The 16,416-nt window shown below is 39.8% G+C and overlaps 1 protein-coding gene across 9 annotated transcripts in view; it reads left to right on the forward strand.

The window, feature by feature from the left end:
• Positions 1–12,178, forward strand: part of SYNJ1 (synaptojanin 1) — a 78,743-nt gene extending 66,565 nt beyond the window's left edge. For 5 of the 9 annotated variants that reach the window (XM_063447752.1, XM_063447788.1, XM_063447778.1 and 2 more), the window contains 5 exons: positions 107–154; positions 3,189–3,253; positions 5,105–5,213; positions 5,743–5,969; positions 11,242–12,178. In XM_063447752.1, coding sequence (XP_063303822.1) covers positions 107–154; positions 3,189–3,253; positions 5,105–5,213; positions 5,743–5,969; positions 11,242–12,021 — 1,229 coding nt within the window. In that variant the 3' untranslated portion in view covers positions 12,022–12,178. Of the gene's footprint in view, positions 1–106; positions 155–3,188; positions 3,254–5,104; positions 5,214–5,742; positions 5,970–8,640; positions 8,978–11,241 lie in introns of those variants that run through there. The other 4 variants (XM_063447813.1, XM_063447804.1, XM_063447822.1 and 1 more) reach the window with 4 other exon arrangements.
• The last annotated feature ends 4,238 nt before the right edge of the window (positions 12,179–16,416 follow it).

Genomic DNA, 16,416 nt, shown 5'->3' on the forward strand with positions numbered 1-16,416 from the left:
GCCCGTGGCACAGTGAATTTGCATTAATGCCGTATGCAGCCTGTCTCTGTTCTCCCATATGTAAATGTCTGTGAAATCTCTAGTGTCTCTTCTTTCTTTGAATAAGGTGCAGGGCCTCCTCCAAGCCCGGGGGTAGCTCGGAGAGATGTTGAAGGTAAACTGATTACAATGCCAAACAAATTGTCTGGGGATTTTTTTGTGTTTGTTTTGTTTGGACCTGTTGTGTTGCCATTCATCTTACACGATTATTTGCAAACGTGAGTTCAACGTGAAATTATTTGGCCAAAATGTTAGTGAAATTTTAGGCCAAAGTAGCAAACTGGAAGCCTAGTTGATATTTTTTGTTTTTGTTTTTTGCATTTTGGCTACTTTGGCTTTAAATTTGAAATTCACTTTAGTGTATAATGCTACAACGAATAATGCTGTGTTTGGTGCCATCTAGTGTCCATCACAATCATTAGCATCTGCTATTTGCTATATGAAACTATAATCCCTAAGAATGCAATAACTTTAGCTGACTTACTGGATAACTATTGCAGACTTTGTAAATAAAACCAGGTATTGCAAACGATCACATGCTTCATACAGCTTTATTTGATGTCTGATTGACTGGTTGATGACATCATTCCCCATCACATGGAATTCGTTATTCCTTCCAGGTTTTAACAGTAAGATGGAACATCCTAATGAGTGGTAAAACTTGTGGATGCATTTCATTATTTGTACAAGGTTTGCTAATCAAATTGTTAAATTATTACTATTTCTTTTGTGGTTTTAAATGATAACCTCTCCTGGGAGGCTAAACGTATTTCATACAAAAACTGGTGTATATGTGATTCAACATGCGTTTATGTATCCCATGTTTATAAGCAGGGCTAAATAGAGAATCAGCAGTGCTAAGGGTTAAATAGAGAATTAGCAGCGCTACGAGCTAAATAGAGAATTAGCAGCGCTACGGGCTAAATAGAGCATTAGCAGCGCTACAAGCTAAATAGAGCATTAGCAGCGCTACGGGCTAAATAGAGCATTAGCAGCGCTACGGGCTAAATAGAGCATTAGCAGCGCTACGGGCTAAATAGAGCATTAGCAGCGCTACGGGCTAAATAGAGCATTAGCAGCGCTACGGGCTAAATAGAGCATTAGCAGCGCTACGGGCTAAATAGAGCATTAGCAGCGCTACGGGCTAAATAGAGCATTAGCAGCGCTACGGGCTAAATAGAGCATTAGCAGCGCTACGGGCTAAATAGAGCATTAGCAGCGCTACGGGCTAAATAGAGCATTAGCAGCGCTACGGGCTAAATAGAGCATTAGCAGCGCTACGGGCTAAATAGAGCATTAGCAGCGCTACGGGCTAAATAGAGCATTAGCAGCGCTACGGGCTAAATAGAGCATTAGCAGCGCTACGGGCTAAATAGAGCATTAGCAGCGCTCCGGGCTAAATAGAGCATTAGCAGCGCTCCGGGCTAAATAGAGCATTAGCAGCGCTCCGGGCTAAATAGAGCATTAGCAGCGCTCCGGGCTAAATAGAGCATTAGCAGCGCTCCGGGCTAAATAGAGCATTAGCAGCGCTCCGGGCTAAATAGAGAATTAGCAGCGCTCCGGGCTAAATAGAGAATTAGCAGCGCTCCGGGCTAAATAGAGAATTAGCAGCGCTCCGGGCTAAATAGAGAATTAGCAGCGCTCCGGGCTAAATAGAGAATTAGCAGCGCTCCGGGCTAAATAGAGAATTAGCAGCGCTCCGGGCTAAATAGAGAATTAGCAACGCTCCGGGCTAAATAGAGAATTAGCAGCGCTCCGGGCTAAATAGAGAATTAGCAACGCTCCGGGCTAAATAGAGAATTAGCAGCGCTCCGGGCTAAATAGAGAATTAGCAGCGCTCCGGGCTAAATAGAGAATTAGCAGCGCTCCGGGCTAAATAGAGAATTAGCAGCGCTCCGGGCTAAATAGAGAATTAGCAGCGCTCCGGGCTAAATAGAGAATTAGCAGCGCTCCGGGCTAAATAGAGAATTAGCAACGCTCCGGGCTAAATAGAGAATTAGCAGCGCTCCGGGCTAAATAGAGAATTAGCAACGCTCCGGGCTAAATAGAGAATTAGCAACGCTCCGGGCTAAATAGAGAATTAGCAGCGCTCCGGGCTAAATAGAGAATTAGCAGCGCTCCGGGCTAAATAGAGAATTAGCAGCGCTCCGGGCTAAATAGAGAATTAGCAGCGCTCCGGGCTAAATATTTGACATGTTATTTATACAGCATCGACCTATTACCTATTCTGCAGTGGTGCATACATTATACAGTTCTATAAAAGTCATTTGAAAATACTACATGGAGTACTGTGTTGTGGGGAAAAAGACAACAACTTTTTAATGTAGAGAAAGGATGTGATCGCCATAAGGTGTAGCCACTGCAAAAGTAGTTTAGGATCTTGTGTATTAATTGTAACGTGTGTATGGGCTTAAAGGGGCACTCCACTGCCCAAATACAAAATAAAGCACTGTTTAATAGACCTATGCCAAATGAAAACATGCATGCATTTAATTATGCATATTTTGTTATTGGGGGTATATCTAAAAACAGCTTGCAAAACCTGCCCATATCTTCTCTGAAGTCTTTGCAAATTTCCCCTCCTTATTCCGCCCAGACTTTTTGTGTCTGTCCAATCACAGACTTCCTAATGCAGCTCAATGAGAAATCTTTGCAAGGCAGGTGCTTTGGGCAATTGCTGCCTGTTGAGTTTAGCTTCACTGAGTTAAACAACCAGGAAGTAACAGAACTGGTTGGATGAAAGCCAATGGGGGTGTAACCAGTTTTAATTTAGAAAACTGCCCATTTCTAATTAAATCTGCATGTTTTGCGTAATGAACGAGGACACACTCTTCACAGAGAATGCTCTTCAGCAAGTTAAACTGCTTTAGGGTGTCGCAGTAATCTAATTTCTCATTTATAAGGGACACTTGGTCCTTATTTTGGGATGTTCCATTAGTTATACCCCTGCTAGGTGAGACTTGAGAAACTGTATCCTATGATGATTTAAATCTATTGCTGTAGACCGAAATCATAGCTCTTTGTTTATATCTGCTAATTTTGTGAACCGCTTTGATTTCTTAAATTTAAAAAACAAAGTGAATTCATTATAATATTCCTGCTATTTTGCACCATTTACTTTACCTGTATCTGTTCCATTTTGATTTTAGCCCGTGCATCGCTTCACCCACAGATGGAAGGAACGGCCCCAGCCTTGGGAGCTTCGGTTAGACCGGTCAGTGCCTCACAGCTAGAGTCTAGCATTCTTTTTTTTTTTTATCAAATAAAACATTTACTAGACGTGTCTAAAATCAGGGTTTGTCCTAATTTGGGATATTACTGCTTCTAACTAGAGGTCTGCAGGGTCCCTGTGTCAGCTAGCTGAGTATGCTTCAATAGAGTGTACGAAAGGCATCAGAGTAAGTAACACAAGTATTGCCACTACAGGGAGCCAGGTTAACATGTTCAACCTTTGCTATTTTCTTATCATTGGATGGAAACTAAGGGGAAAGGCATATAAGAATACAGAGTAGTATCACTACTAGTTCTCCTTTAACATGTGCATAATTGTTCTCATGTGCAGTATTTGTAAGGGAAATAAAACACTTGTTCATTCTGTAAATTCTGAAGTAGTTATGGTAGGGTGTGGAACTGCACTCTATCCCTTTAAGCAGTATGTAGCTGGGTGCAACTCGGACAGTCTCAGTACCAGATACCAAATGCTGAATAACAAATAGAAGAAAGGTCCAGGCACTCCAAGGTACAAGCAAGGCAATTTTATTGAACCCACTCCATCACAACGTTTCAACCTACACGGTCTTTGTCAAGCTTGACAAAGACCGTGTAGGTTGAAATGTTGTGATGGAGTGGGTTCAATAAAATTGCCTTGCTTGTACCTTGGCGTGCCTGGGCCTTTCTTCTATTTGTCATTCTGTAAATTCTGACACAATGAACATGTCCCGTGGGATGCTTTTCTTTTTAATATATGGTGATAACTATGTTAAAGATTACATATTTACATCGTTACATACCAGAAAAGAGACATGTGTCTCACGTTCAGCCTCTCACACATATGTCTTTGCTGTTGATCCAAAAGAAGACAACCCAGTCTGAAGCGCTTGTGCAACAAACTAGGAAGAAATTCCTTCTTGACTCCAAGATGGCAGTCTGAGATCTCCTTGGATCAAGAAGCTATTACCCCACTAATTAGAAATGACATCCCTGTATGGTTATTGTGAATAAGATGGTTATTGTGACTAAGTGCAAAATAAATGAAGGGTAACCTGTTTTCTCATTGTTATGCATCTCACAAATGGGGAATGCTACGTATTACGTTTCATACCCCTCAGTATTCATTGGAGACTTATGGTCCCATATTGCCACAAAAAAGCAGGTCTAAAAGACTACAAGAGAGAAAGTGATTTGGCTTATTCACAACGTGTCCATGTATGGTCGATTAGTTCTGCCACGCCATGTCTTCATTCTATAGCAGCTGCTATGGCTGATACTCCTGTTATGTCAAGCTCACACCTCTTAATTGCTGGAATGTTGCACGTATTTAACATTGCCAAATTGCCATTACTATAAATTGGCTAACTTGATGCACCCAGGAGGAGAGGGGTTTCTGAACAGGGCTCGTATCCTGTTGGCTCCCTATGGTTATAATTTGGAATACTCAGACATGTGCAAGGAGTGTACCCAAGTACACCTTAATACGATGCTCGATTGTCCACACTGGCCCCATTTAAACCTGATTATCATTTGTCTTGATAAGTAATAATTATCACCAGATCAAAAATAAAACAAAATCTGGTTTGAAGTTTGTATTGTATGTATTCTGTTGTAATATATTAAAATAGTGTATCTGTATTTCAGCTTGTGTGATGAATAGAATGATTCTTGTGTTTATTTTAAGAAAATATTCAAATTTTATTTAAAAAAACTAGTGCACAACTTAATGAAATTGAACTGTAACTTGTAATTACAGAAATAAAGTATCTCCAGTCTGTGTTCCTGGCCAAGAGGGGAACACATAGCTCCTGGTTTTGTGTAATGTTAAATGACAGTATTTTTTTGTTTGGTTTAGACGATTCCTCCACGTGCTGGAGTTATTAGTGTTCCACAAAGCCATAATCGTACAACACCGGCCCGACCGATCCCAGAAACATCAGTTAAACCGGCAGAATCTGCCAAAGGTACAGTGCTTAATGTCTCCTGCCTTTCTGGTATGCAATGCCATTATAATGGTCCACAGCACAGTCTGTGCTTGAATAGGGACAAGTTTCGTTTAACTACAAATTCAGTTTGCTGGAACAGAGTCAAAGGATAAAGAGCAAACTGTCTGATTTAATTTGAGGACATTTACATCTATAAACTGTGAATTGTATAGGTAGACATTTTTATACTTTGTTCCTGGTAAGAAGGGATAGTAGTGTTAGAGACAGTGAGAGACTGAGTGAGATAATATATTGCAGATTTCTGTAAGGAATATGTCTGTATATTCTGTGTGTCTCTGGATGGATGCAGCTGTGCTAGAGCCCGGACTATACAAAAAGCAAATGTATCTAAAGAAGGCAATACTAACTACTGCAGTTTTGCTATGTGGATGGAACGTCCCTTTAACCTTTATCTGCTTCATGCCTTTAAGAGTGCAGGGTGACATGTGATTTATTTTTTTGATTGCATTGCTTTGTTTAAATCTTACATTATGATCTACCTTTCCAGGACTTTCTTTTCTTCCCGAACCTTTGAAACCCCATCCTGCAGTTCCACTTCTACCCAGTCCAACTACCCAGCCCCCCTGCCAAAGGCTGCCAGAACCTCTATTGCCTACAGCAATGCAACCCATTTCCTCAACTCCGTCGATGCAGACCCTAGACCAACCTCCACAGCCACCACCACGCAGCCGCTCAGCTCAGAACTTACCTTCAGAGCAAGTGGGCCCCCAGCCGGTAGGTTTTGCCTCCACTTTGTTGGCGTTGCATACAATAACCTAGCAATGCCAGGTCACTGAACACTGTAAGCAGAATGATGAAAGACCACACGATGCTTCCTTATTTAATTAAGCTGTAAAATGGCAAATGCACATGATGAATGCCCTAGGAAGACGTTGAGAATCATTAATATTATCTTTTCATAATCATATCATTTTCTTCTGCAGACATTTTCTGGAACAGATTAATCTTCATAATTTAGAGTAGACAGTGTAGTCTACTGACAATGTTACTGCAACATCAGTCATAGAAGTGAAAATGCTAAGTGATGTTTGTATATTCTGTAGTCTGAACATAATAAAGGCTGTTTCGAGACCAGATAGTATTTTAAATGTCGCCACATGTATATTTTCCATTTATTACTACATTAAACTATCAGTCATGTAGAGGTGTTTTTTTTTTTTTGTTTTTTCTTTTTTTTCTTTCAGGTTCTCACAAGATCATAATGAGTATTCATTGGCATAGGTCAAAACCTGACCACTTGGATATTTAGACCTATTTAGAGGAACACTACAGGGTCAGGAACACAAACAGGTATTCCTGGCCCTATAGTGTTTAATCCACCATTTAGGTTAAAGGGAAAGCATTGGATTGGCCAAAATCGGCACGGGTGCCATTTTGGCCAATCAGGAACTCCTCTTTTTAATTCAATGCATCTCTATGAGGAAAAGTCAGCATCTCCATGCAGAGCGTGGGGACGCTGAACGTCAGGGCTGCTTTTTCGGCAGCACTGACCCAGGACGAACCTCCAGTGGCCATCTAAGGAGTCACCAATCAGAGGTGTCCCTAGAGGCAATGTAAAACGGCCTTTTCTCTGCATGAAAAAAGCCTGAAGGGAACTATTATACTCACCAGAACAACTACATTAAGTTGTAGTTGTTATCGTGACTATAGTGACCCTTTAAACTAACACAGGTTGGAAAAAAAAGAGAACTTAAGCGCACGCCTGGAACATAAATTTCAATAGTGCAGCTACATGAGCCCTAAATACAAACTGAGGACAAACAGAATAACCACACAATTTAAAATGTCACAAGCCTACTTAACCCCTTAAGGACCAAACTTCTGGAATAAAAGAGAATCATGACATGTCACACATGGCATGCATCCTTAAGGGGTTAAAGTAGCACTATAGTGCCAGAAAACAAACTCATTTTCCTGGCACTATAGGGTTATTGGGTCCCCCCCCTCCCACTGGGCTGAAGGGGTTAAAACCATTACTCAACACTTTCCTATGGACCTCAGCGTGTCCTAAATGCGATTTAACCCTTAATGTAAACGATGTTTTCAGCTGCAGGGTTAAAACTAGGGGGACCTTGCACCCAGACCACTTCTTTGAGCTGAAGTGGTCTGGGTGCCTATAGTGGTCCTTTAATATCAGATTATCCCAGTATCGATGGGTCCTAATCTAATTATAAACTGCTAGCTGTAAAACATACTGCTTCAATCGATTGTCCTCAAATATATTCCATCCTATTTCTAATGGGGCATGTTTGAGTGCAAGGGAGACTGGTCAGCCCTCCAAATATACAAAGAAAACTACTTTATTGTGTTCACCTGCAACTCAATGATCTTTAACTCAACCCAGTGCATTGAATAGATTATTTTTCTTGGATCTCAATTTTGTCCCAAAGAAGCAGTGTAATATTGTATAGTCTGTGGGATAAGAAACCAATGGCTAATTTATTTAAATTAGTGAACAGTAATATTGTCACTTTTTGCCGTCTACGTCCAATAATGGCCCTCCTGGGTCACATTAGAAGCTGTACAGCCTGATCAACTGTGAGGCAGCATTCAATGTCAACTGGCATGTATATGCAAAGATTTTTGTTAATGGGCTTTATTTGAACCTTTCACACAGCAGCAACATTTGTTACTTTAGGAATTGTTCTGGGCTGAGCAATCTTTTACCTTTTTATAAATCATACTGTAAATTACAACTGTGCAAGCCAAGGGCTTATATAGTGTAGGATTGTAACTCATTCCTTTTACACAGATGTTTCAGCTTTAATGATAAATACTGTGGAATTAAAGGGACACTCCAGGCACCCAGACTACTTCAGCTCATTGAAGTGGTCTGGGTGCCAACTCCCATCATCCTTAACCCAGCAAGTGTAATTATTGCAGTTTTTCTAAACTGCAATAATTACCTTGCAGGGTTAAGTCCTCCTCTAGAGGGACTTCTGGGTTCTTAAAACACGAAAAGTAAATGACGCTGGACGTCCTCACGCTATGCATGAGGACCTCCAGCGTCTCCGGAGTCCCCATAGGAAAGCATTAAATAATACTTTCCTATGGGGAGGTCTAATGCGCGCGCAGCCATTGCCGCGCATGCACATTAGGTCTCCCCTGCTGGCGGGGGAGGAGCGTGACCCAGGATATTGGCTCTGGATTCAGGGAAGTCACTGAAGGGGTTTTAATCCCTTCAGCAACATGGGGTGGGGGGGTGCTATTTGTTTTCCTGGCACTGGAGAGTCCCTTTAACAATGTCTCTCTGTTTCATATATATATATACCTATATTTTTTTTTTGCACACCTCAAATGGTTTTCAACCACAAAATCACATTAAGGTTTATATCTGTATTTTCCTAATATCATCTTCTTTTAATATCTGTCTTTCTATCACAAGCAGGAGCAACCATCAGGGTAACAGGTACCAGACGCATTTAACGTTATTTCCTGTAATTCACCTTTTAAATGACCCTATTGGTGTAACATTACATTTAGCTTTGTATGTTTATCATGTCATGGATAATTACCTCATATGTTACGCTGACCAGTTAACCTCATCTCCTATGCACTTATTTTGTCATGATAAAGAGGAGGATAGACTGTTATAGTATCCTCTGGTGTTCAGTGTTGCCTTCCACCTATTGCTGGACAAAGTTTGCTAGAATGCTTTGCTGCCATAAGGTGGATGTGTCGAGCTGAGAACGACTTGATGTATAGCATACTCTGTAAAGAAATTGTGGTCTTATTACCAGTTTTGAATCTGGGAGAGCCACATTTGCCTAAATCATGGCTAGAAGCGGCTTATAACAATAATTTTTATTTTTTAAAGTGTGCATGTGATAGAATATATGCTTTTATCATTTCTTTGGCGATATTTTTTTCTGTGTTCTCCTGCAACTATATGATCTTTACCTCAATCCAGTACAATGAATAGATTATTGCTCTTGGATTTTAATTCTGTCCCCAAGCAGAGGAGTGTAATATTGTATTGATTGTCTACAGACTCTACACAATGAGAACCCAATGGCTAATTTATTTGAATCATACATTGAAAGTGTTAAGATGTTAATGGAACACAAATTAGGAGTGCTATGATTAGGATCTAACTATGCCAGATTCTAGATGTGTATGTATGATAGATTCATAGCTGGAACAATTGGATCTTAATGCGTTACCCCAAAAATAAGACCTTCCTTTTTTTATGCCAAGTGTATTACACTCCGTGGGATGTTTTCCATTATTTATTTTTTTATCTAATCCTGCCAGATTATGACTGGAAGGGTAGATCCACTGTACTGGGGATGCCTCAAAAAATACCTATTTTTATCATGACTTAATTCTTGCATCATTTTGATTACTTTTACTGCTGCAGAATATAGATGTACACATTTAGACATGTAGAATGATGTAGATCTGTGTGTAAAAAGACATCACATGCTTTAATCTGGATGTATTCAGCATTGTGCAGACTGAATATGGTAGTCAAAATGAACCTTCATTTTATAGTTTGAGTTTAAAAGCGGCCAACTTGTAACCTAAAATTTGGGTTTGGATTCAGACACCGTTGTCACCTATCCAGCTCTTGGGCTACTGGTTGCTCCTGGCATTTTTGTTTTCCCATGAGTTTGACTTTTGTGCAGAGTTTATTGGCTGCAAACCACATTCCATCATTCATTCTCCTAATCAGATAAATATTCTGCAGTCTCTCGATGATTAATTATTCTAAGACGACTAACATCAAAGCATTCCCACCCCTCTGTTAACAAAAAAAGATGACTTTTGTAATGCAGTGTGTCTTAAGCCCTGTGATACATATTAGATGACTATGACACATTATCGAGCATGTGCGGGAGAATCTGTGGAAGATCCTACAGTCTCTTAGAATCTCCAATAAACCTCCATTTTCTATTCTCACTATTCTTACACAAAAGTATATATCTTCAGGCCATGAGACCCCCTAGCGATACATGGGGCCCCCCCATAAATGTGGGCAAAGTTACTTTGGGAGCTACAGAAACACCACAGCAGTGCCTCTTTATCTGGGACTCCTCCATGTTAGATTCTTTATATTCAGGTTGCTACTTTTTGTTATGACTTAGAATTGAAATATTGATTTTATCGTTTTTATTTTATTCTACTGTAATGCATCAAATATTCCCTAACTGGAGATCCGTTAAACCATTCTGACAACTTTAAATGGGTTGTTCAGTTATAATTTGCCCTTTCAATGTTTAAAGGCCCAAATAATGTGTTCTCCGGCACATACTAAGCAGTAAATTGTGTGATACTGCTGAAGCTGCAATGTTGAAGTGTGGGATATACCGGTAGTTAATTTTTGGTGGCTATGCTAGACTTATATAGTGTGTAGAACGGCTTTTTAGTAGCAGGAAAGATTGCTAATGTGCATTTTTATGGACTTGATCACCCCTATTTACAAACAGGGTTACTCAATAAACAGGGTATTTCTCAGAATTCATCAAAAATCCCCTTCACTGCAATGTAACCTGCTAAGTATAGCGGTTAGATTTATATAAATCAAATCTAGATACCCTGTGTGACTACTTTACATACTGCATTTTCACTCTATTGTAATGTAAGCTGTGAAGTGTTTAAGTATTAAACTGCAGCTGTAAAAGTCTCAGACATTTCGTATGGTAGAAGTATGTTTTTGGCTTTTGGCAGCTGGATTGTCAGAAGTTACGGCGCTGGCTAATTTGACTGCAATTGTTGCATGAATAGTGCATGAGGTGAACAAAACTCAAGGCAAAAATCATCTTTTTGTTAACAGATCTTTTGTTTTGTTTTGTTTTTTCATGTTATCCATGTAAACATTTACCTTAGACAAAAAAAAAAGCATTCTGTTTTTCATCTGAAAATTTACCTTGTTCATTTTGGTTTTGGAAATGGATGAAAGACATTTATGATTTAAGGGGAAACAATCTAATATTAATAATGTGCTTTTTTTTTTTTTGCTTTTTTTTTTTCTTCTTTATTACAGCATCCCTCAAACGGAGTTAGTGGCTTTAAAAGCAAGTTTGACAATGTTCCTATTGTGGACTTTTCATTTGATCAGCTTTCCATTTCAAACCTCCGGGCACCAGCTCACGTAATCCCAGGTCCAACATCAAGCCAAAAAGAGTCAATTCCGTTGCCTTCCACAGTACAGAATAATGTGAACATCTTAAGCAGCATTACTCTCGCTCCTCCGTTACCTCCTATCCCAGCCCGTAGTGGATCTCAAGACAGTTTGCGGATATCACCTAACCCGTTCGTCAACAAGTCAAATACCTGCCCTCCCAACCCATTCACTGAACAGGCAAGAAATCCTTTCAAGGTCTCCGAATTACCCGTGACTGCTCCATCATCTTTCCAGACAAATATGTTGGATCAGTTTAATGCACACAGTCAGCCAGAACTGCAGCAAGACACAGTGAAATTTACTCTAGGCCCAGTGGAAAAAAGTCACTCGCTACCAATAAAACTTTCCACCATGCAAGATCCCAGTATGAAAGGTTGGGTCACATTTGACGAAGACCACTTTGCTAATAAACTCAACAAGTATGACTCTGTAGCCCTTGGCAATGGCAATTTAACAACCAACTTCCAGAATTCGGAATTTGATAGCAACTCGAATTCAGTACAAGCTGGCCACTCTCTTACCTTGCCAATCAGAAAACCACCTGCCCCACCACCTGTACCATCACGGGCAAAGTTTGGAAACCCTTCCTCCAACTTGTCTACCAAGTCTTCGTCCACCCTAGATTATACTGATCGGTAATGTCCACGTGGTAGACCTTTGAGTTTCTGTTTTTGTGCAATAATCTTGAATCCATGGTGAAATATATAACTTCTTTGTGAAAACTTGGCTGTAACCACTACTGAATGTATCCACAAAGTACTATTTGTGTCTGTGTAGATGGGTATTGCATTTCAAATGTGTGAATCTCCTGTCTAATTGAGCTTGCAGTAAATGTGTACGTTGACTTCATTCAAAAAAATGATGAATGGATATACATGTTTTTTTTCAATTATTTTCTTTGAAATGTATTTAAAAGAAAACCATCCTTATTATGAAGAAGAGTTAATAGGAACTTGTTTCAGTATTTTTAAGGCTTTAATTGGCATTGGGTAAGCGATACACTGTGCACTCTGCAAACAAACAAAAAGGTTATACCTTATGATGGATATAACAGTAATCCACATATCATACAGTAATTTAAACAGAAATGTTTAATTTGGACAACGGGAAAACTTGGAGCTAAACATTTTAGACTATGTAATTCATTAAGAACCACTAAAATCCAAATATATATTGGCTGCACTCACCGAAGACCAACGCACCTAACTAGGATATTTAGAAACTTCAGAGTTTCTAAATGCCCCTTAGATACCAAGGAGGGAAACAAAGTGAAAAATAGCTATATAATGTATGAGAAATTTATTTAAAGGGTTACTCTACCAAAACACTGTTTTTTTTTTTTTTTTTTTATGGATTAATTTAGAAAACAAAGTTATCAAGCACAAATATTCCTGCTTTCCCACGGTGAGGGCAGATTCTCCCTGAGGCCTGATCCTCCCACCGTGACGTTCCTCCTCACTGCAGGTGGATGGGCATCCTTGGGGTACTTGGATGGCACAGAGAGGGTGGATCGTGCAGCCATTGGTCATCTGTTGTCAATATGCTATGCGTGCTGACAACAGAAGCCCAATATGCACAAATGTAACATTGACAAGCTTGGCTGGCTAATGCCGCTGCTGGAGGTGGAGTTACACCTCCCTCTGCAATGTGCATTTTCAGATGCAGATCCTAAGCACCGCGGCCAGTCGAAATCACAGAAGTGGTCATAGTGCTTGGATTAGCCCCTTAATGAAGTGATCTATACAGTGGCACTCTTCTGTAATATTGTTTATACATTGTTCCTAAAAATTAAGCACTTGTTTTCATGCTGTAGGACTGATAATGCACTGATGATTTTTTTTTTCCCAGTTAAACTTCTATTCTCATAGAAAACATTTGTTCGGCAACTCTGAACATATCAATTACAGCTGTCTGAGAGTGAATAAAATACTTCCAGAAATGACATGTTGGCACCTTAAGGAAAGTCCCAAACGGCTTTCAGTAATCTGATTATTTTTCTCCTATTGTAAGGATATCCCCGTGGGAATGTAGCACACATTAGATTAACAGCACACAAACACTGATCATCAGCCTTAACATTAAAACCACCTGTCTAATAATGTGTAGGTCCCCCCTGTGCTGGCAAAACAGCTCTGATGCATCGAGGCATGGACTCCACAAGACCTCTGAACGTGTCACGATGTATCTGGCACCAAGACATTGACAGCAGATCCTTTAAGTCGTGCAAGTCGTGAGGTGGGACTTGTTTTTGCAGCACATCCCACAAATGCTCAATCAAATTGAGATCTGGGAAACACCTTTAACTCATTATCATGTTCCTTAAACCAGTTTTTGCAGTGTGGCAGGGTGCATTATCCTGCGGAAAGATGCCACTGCCATCAGGGAACAGCATTGCCATGAAGGGGTGTACGTGGTCTGCAACACACTTTCAGTAGGTGGTATGTGTCAAAGTTACTTCAGTGTTTTTAAAGTTGTGGCTGATCAGTTTATTTTGGATAGAACTGTCACCATAAGAAGTAGTGTGTTCTTTTCCACTGATAATGGCGAATTTACCCCAAAATAAAACTCCACAACAAACAACAAGACTGAACAAATATATAAATTACACAAACACACACAATATATTGTTATTCACAAATTTAAGTCCAAAACAGCCGAACTGTTGAGATTCTCCAAGTCAACCATTCCTCCAGTTTGACTCTCTTGGCCTTCCATTTTAATGCAAGCAATTCTCCCTTTAGTGCATAACCCTGAATATCATACAGTCTGTCTTTTTTTTTGTTTGTTTGTTTGTTTTCTGCTGCCCGGCCCAAAAAAATTTAAATAGCTTTCGGTTTCTCATCGGGGCACCTTCTAGTATAGTGAATTTGCATCTGTGATTTTGAGCAGTTGTGGTATAGATAATGATTTAATAATCCTAACTGTCTAAATGTAGAGACCTTTACCATTCCTATCCTAACTTTGCCTGAAGCCTATCTTCATCCTTTGGATAATCTTACAGCAGTGCCTAGGGAGGATATAGTAAAAATCTGAATATTTCTTAAATTTACGTGGGACCAGTTCATTGCAGGATGCTTTCTGGCTTAAAAATCCAAATCTCCCAACAGCTGATCCTGTATGGGATGCCCAAGCATCAATAGGATGGTGATATAACGCAATAAAGTCCTAGACATTTCATTGGCAAAGTGGCAGTCCACTGAATAACGAAATGTGCAAAACAGCTGACAGTCAACGGTAGAATGCACAGTACAGTTATTTACATACTGTCAGAATGAAAACCATCATTTATGCAGTGTACATTATTAACGATCATTCGCATGGGAATAAATATCATGAATTTAAAGTAAGTTTTATATTTAATTTATTGCTTTAATAATTATAGGAGTAGAGTGGGATTTTTTTAAGATTGTAATGTATAAATGTGAGTTTTCTGTATAGGGAAGTGTTGTGTATGAAGTTAGATGATCCATAGAAGTTCAGAAAATGTTCTTTATTTTTCATACTTGCTGTTCTATGAAAAGGAAAAACCCAACAATAGAGTGTCTATCAGGAAATAAATTATAGAAAATAGTCACATTAGAATGTAACACAATGCAATTTACATGATGTGGAAACATGCTTGGTAAATAGTGTAATTTTACTATGCAGTCTAGGGCATTGACCCTGGTACTACTAATGCTCATTAACTACATTTCCCATACCACCCAACTATCTCAAAATCTGCAAAACAGTCACAATATTGAGCGCCTATCCCTCCGTCTCCGGCTGTTTAGCCAAATAAACAGAAAAGTCCCTATAGAGCTTGGTGTGTGCATGCTATTAAACGTACATAAATGTCACTAGCATGCCCTCGCTCTCACCTTGCCCCTTCTCTCCTGATTCTATGTACCTAACACTGCTGGAAGGTAGGCATTTCCTGTACTGCATCACCTTGGGAAATGTAGTCCACAAGATCTGCTGTTCCAAGGTTAGCTTTCACCATTCCACATTAGGAGAAGGATTTTGCTGTTTATACAGTTTAACATCTGATAATACCTGTGGTCTACCAGGCAACACCAGGGGAGCCCGGAAGCTCCTGCTTAAGAGTGTAAGCTTTCCTCAGCAGTGCATGGCTTCATCTAATCACTCTGAGCAAGTGTGCTCAGCTTTGCACCGCCAGACTTGGCTCTGGCTAGAGAGGAGGCTGTAGTGGAGGCAACCCCCAGATAAACAGCCAAACCATTTCTAAAGCAGCAAGTGTTTACAATGGGGGTCACCAGTGCACTCCTGGCATGCAGTAGTTTTGGTGCTTAAAGTGTTCCTTTTAAAAGTGCAACATTTTATTGAAGTGTTATTCTAGCCAATATATAAAAAACTATTTTGTACTGGAATTTGACCTTCCTAGACTTGGCAGTAATGAAGCAGTGGCATCCTGGTGATTTGCAGGTGACCATTCACATTCTTGCTGCTATGTTTTAGTAAATGTAGTATCACCTTTTCCACTTGAATTTCCATACTGCACGGTGCAGTCTGTTGTATCCTATCTGGTGCAGGTGCTGTATTTCCAGTAGCACGACTACCACAGAGGTGACATTTTGTCAACTCCTTCCTCCAGTCAGATTAGGGCTCATCAGGGGGAAACTATAAGACAGAAACGTTACTCTTTAACCCCTTAAGGACCAAACTTCTGGAATAAAAGGGAATCATGACATGTCACACATGTCATGTGTCCTTAAGGGGTTAACCTCTATTGAAAAATGTATATCCAATTGTATCTCTGGAAAATGGGGACAGCATGTAACCAAGCTCCCAAAGTTGGAAAAGTTCAGAAACACCTTAGAGGCACATAGACCTTTAAACCAAGATGGACAATTGTATTAGATTTTGTGACGCTTATTCCCTGATTACTACATTGTAGTGAATTGAAAACTGAATTGCAAAATCTAGGTACACCTAGAGGGCTAGGTTAATATTTCTTCAAGGTCTCAAAGAGAGAGGAGTGTGTTGTTTGTATCGTTTTGCCTTGGGATGTCTTTGTGTTTGTGTAGAAGTTGT

The sequence above is a fragment of the Pelobates fuscus genome, chromosome 1, assembly GCF_036172605.1.
Source record: "Pelobates fuscus isolate aPelFus1 chromosome 1, aPelFus1.pri, whole genome shotgun sequence".
Classification (NCBI taxonomy): Eukaryota; Metazoa; Chordata; class Amphibia; order Anura; family Pelobatidae; genus Pelobates; species Pelobates fuscus.